The sequence below is a fragment of the Branchiostoma belcheri genome, unplaced genomic scaffold (genome assembly GCF_001625305.1).
Source record: "Branchiostoma belcheri isolate BF01 breed outbred unplaced genomic scaffold, Haploidv18h27 scaffold74, whole genome shotgun sequence".
Taxonomy (NCBI): Eukaryota; Metazoa; Chordata; class Leptocardii; order Amphioxiformes; family Branchiostomatidae; genus Branchiostoma; species Branchiostoma belcheri.
In genome coordinates, this window is record NW_017804398.1 from 1,399,044 (window position 1) to 1,402,811 (window position 3,768).

The 3,768-nt window shown below is 39.9% G+C and overlaps 1 protein-coding gene across 1 annotated transcript in view; it reads left to right on the plus strand.

The window, feature by feature from the left end:
- Positions 1–1,039: 1,039 nt before the first annotated feature.
- LOC109485273 (serine/threonine-protein phosphatase 2A 55 kDa regulatory subunit B delta isoform) overlaps positions 1,040–3,768 on the plus strand; it is a 5,740-nt gene continuing 3,011 nt past the window's right edge. Inside the window, exons 1-3 of the mRNA XM_019788771.1 lie at positions 1,040–1,203; positions 3,084–3,196; positions 3,565–3,742. Of these exons, the coding sequence (XP_019644330.1) occupies positions 1,050–1,203; positions 3,084–3,196; positions 3,565–3,742 (445 nt within the window). The 5' untranslated portion in view covers positions 1,040–1,049. The remainder of the gene's footprint in view (positions 1,204–3,083; positions 3,197–3,564; positions 3,743–3,768) is intronic.

Sequence of the window (3,768 nt, forward strand, 5' to 3'; positions counted from 1 at the left end):
AAACACAGTATTAAAGATGTATGGATTTCAAAGAAGATGGCTATCACCTTGTAGTTGGAGGTTCCAATAGGCTTTAACCAATATAAAGACCTGTGCAGGGGGAGGGGATGTAATGATATGTCATCACCACATGATTTTAACCATGACATTCATGTGTTAGAACATCACACTTCATGCTTTTTAACATCAATATTTTGGAAATTTAGAATCGCACTGGCATATTGTACCAAGGCACAGTATTGTCTGTAAGTCAATTTAAGGTGATGGGATTGTCCTTAATTGAAAAGTGTTTTGAAGAGATAGAACAACATGTTCTTTTCTGTATCACTAGTACCAGTAGAAATGGTTTTACACAAAACAAACTGATTGCCTGTTAAGGTAAAACTGATGTCTGCTATGTGATGTCAAGCGTGCAGCCCTGCAGAGGTGGCACCAGGAGGCAGGAGTGATTTACATAGATATTGGCTAAATTTTAGGGTAATGACGACAGCCATATGTTCCCTCTGGTCCCATTGCCAGATGGGTTACTGCCTATGCAAATGTCATCAGCCCACATGCAACAAATAAGGGCAACATTAAAGGCCCAGTGATGATCATTGAAGTATCCAATAAAGTACCTATACTGTGAATTACACTATAAATGCCTGGGTTGTTGAGACTTGGGAAGCTACAGATTTCACAGGTCTGGACTGGCAAACACATTCAAAATGTAAGCCGAGTTTCTACATACAAATTGCTTGAAGAACAAAAAATCTGAGACTTTAGAAGTATGCGTTTCTCTGCTTCCCAAATTCCCCCATGTCAACTTATAATTCATTCTGGCTCTGGCCACATTCTGAGACATTTGGATTCCTGTTATGTTACCAGTCAATCTTCCCCACCCATGTGCTGTCAACCTACTGGGTATGGAATACACAAACCCACAGTTCAGCTCCCCAAACAATACCGGTACTTCCATACCTGGAAGTAAAATATGGTAAATGCAATGTCAACCTTTCTCTTGCTGTTGTCAACATGTCTTCCTCTGTTTCCCCCAGTCGAAGCAGTCGATGCCTAGACGAGGAGAGTACAACGTGTACAGCACTTTCCAGAGCCACGAACCAGAGTTCGACTACCTGAAGAGCTTAGAAATAGAAGAGAAAATCAACAAAATTAGATGGTTACCTCGACAGAATGCTGCGTATAGCCTTCTATCTACTAATGGTAGGTTATATGTACTCTATATATTTTTCTCATTACACCCTGTGACATCACCACCCATGCATGCTAATTGGTTGGCATGTAAAATCCTGTGCGCGTTTTATGGGACAGATTTTTTTATAAACGTGGCAAAATATTATTGAAACACACCCACTGCAAAACATCATTGGTCATCATTGTAACAAAATTCACATGATCAAACAACATTATGAAAAATATCAGGTGCTTTCAGTGCCAACATGGAAGCATTCGTCAGGATGAAATTATCGCTAAATTCGGCTTAAAAGTTCCTGGATGTAATGGTCAATCATTTATTCCAAACCTTGTGATGTCTTCAAATGAAATATCCTTAACTACTGTCCTACTGTCTCCTAAAAATGATAGATATCAAAGAATTTAGCTGCTATGAACATGTGCACCAGCACCATGGTGACATTATTAGCTATCTCGATGAAAAAAGATAAAATGCTATATTTGTGCACAAAGGTAAGATTGCTTTCCAACAAGCTTTTGGTCAGGTTTCGAGTCATTTCAACTTGAGAAGGGTCGGAGAACTGACCAAAAGCTTGTTGATAAGTACTTTACTTTTGTGTATGGGTAGAGCATTTTAAGTCTTTGAAACAGTTTCACTGACTTGGTAAGTCTGCACATGTACGAGAGTAATCCCTCGTGTTATGAGTTACCAGCAGGGCCTATGCAAGAGAAGCCAGTCTCCTGGGCATTCATCTTCTTTCCATTCTCAGCTACTAAGAAATTTACAGCACGGACTACCGGAGGGTTCAGGGTTGTGTGGAAGTTAATAAATCTGCTCGACAAGGGGAGGTTATGTGGGCGGGAAAGGACAAGGGAGAATACATTATATGTCTGTGGAGAGTTTTGGGTGTGAATCACATAGCTAAATTATTGATAACTGTATCAGATGTTATCGTGGATTGGATATACTAAAAATTTGTTGCACTTCCACTTGTACATTCTAATTTAGTAACTAGCTTGCTTTTATCATACAGAAGCTTTCAGGAGCTTTTCCATCAGTCATGTCCATGGGTTTGAGGGCTGAAAACTGTGTTTAATGCCTGTTATTGTCAATAGGGGATTCATCACCTGCTTCTGGGGGATTTTAGCTCCTCTTGTTCACAGCACGATCAATTGCTGGGGTCCTGGCCAAATTGCAGGGCCAATTCTGCCTCATTACTACCATCTATTTCTGGCAAGTCGAGAATTCCTTGGGGAAACATCACTGTAAAAGTGTAATGGCCATTGCCTCATGTTGGTATGCAGCACTGTTGGCAACAGATGGCATACAAGCTGCTGTAATACATGAACATAGAACTACAATGTAGTAGTAGTATCACGTGTCTGTCTAATATATGCATTATTTAACACATGTGAGTAGCCAAATTTGACACAATCACTATCATATGACCAGCATCTAAACGAGTTTGAAAATTTGTTGGTTAATCTGACCCCATGAATGACATTCATGCCATGTGACAAACAAGTCATGGAAGCCTTGAAAGGTAGTTGATTGGTATGTATGATATGAGACATTGATGAGAAGTCTCATTGATTTTTCCGCTATCTCAGAAGATATGTCTAAAGCTTTTATTGATTTCAATAGACTTGGGACTAAAGGTCACTAGAATAGATTTCTACTCATCTCTCTACAGTTGTTGTGATGGTGGCATTTTGCATAATACCAGCCCAAAAGGACTTACTTTGTAATTTGAGCTCTGCAGTCAATTACATGTGTTCCAGTTTCATGATCAACCAATCTACTGGTACCAAATTATTGGGTAGCTACAGCAGTGCACTCAATTAATATCGAAATGTACCATATAATGTCCTGGAGTGAGTATACCAGTAAAATATTTTTTTCTTTACAGATAAAACTGTCAAATTGTGGAAAATCACAGAGCGAGACAAGCGCCCTGACGGCTTCAACCTGAAGGACGATGAGGGGCGGATAAAGAATCCAAACGACATCACGGCACTGCGGGTAGGTTCATTTTCTCCAGAGAGGTCCTTCTCTGGACACATAAACACCTGTCAGATGGGAAATTGTCTTGGTGCACCTCTGTGCCATCACCTGTTCTGTTTGTGATGGTCAGGGTCACTAGTCTAGTGTAATTTCATTGCTCAGCCTCTATGATAAGTACCTTTGCACAATTCACCCATGTGTATTGAGCATTTACTTTCTTCTTCTCTGGTTTTTGATCAACTAATACTAGTAATAGTGCAATGCGAAGACAACATAAAAATGAAGAAATTCTCTTTCTGCCTGTAAAATACCCATATATAATGTTAACTTTGATTTTGAAGTAATGAAAATTTCACACTGTTAACCGTAAAATCCCTGTGTTTCAGGTACCGTTCTTCAAGCCCACAGAGTTGATAGTAGAAGCCAGTCCCCGCCGGGTGTACGCCAATGCGCACACGTACCACATAAACTCCATATCTCTAAATAGTGACCATGAAACCTTCCTGTCTGGAGACGACCTCAGAATCAACCTCTGGCATCTAGAAATCACAGACCGAAGTTTTAGTATCCTTTCTCAGAAATGATGTGTG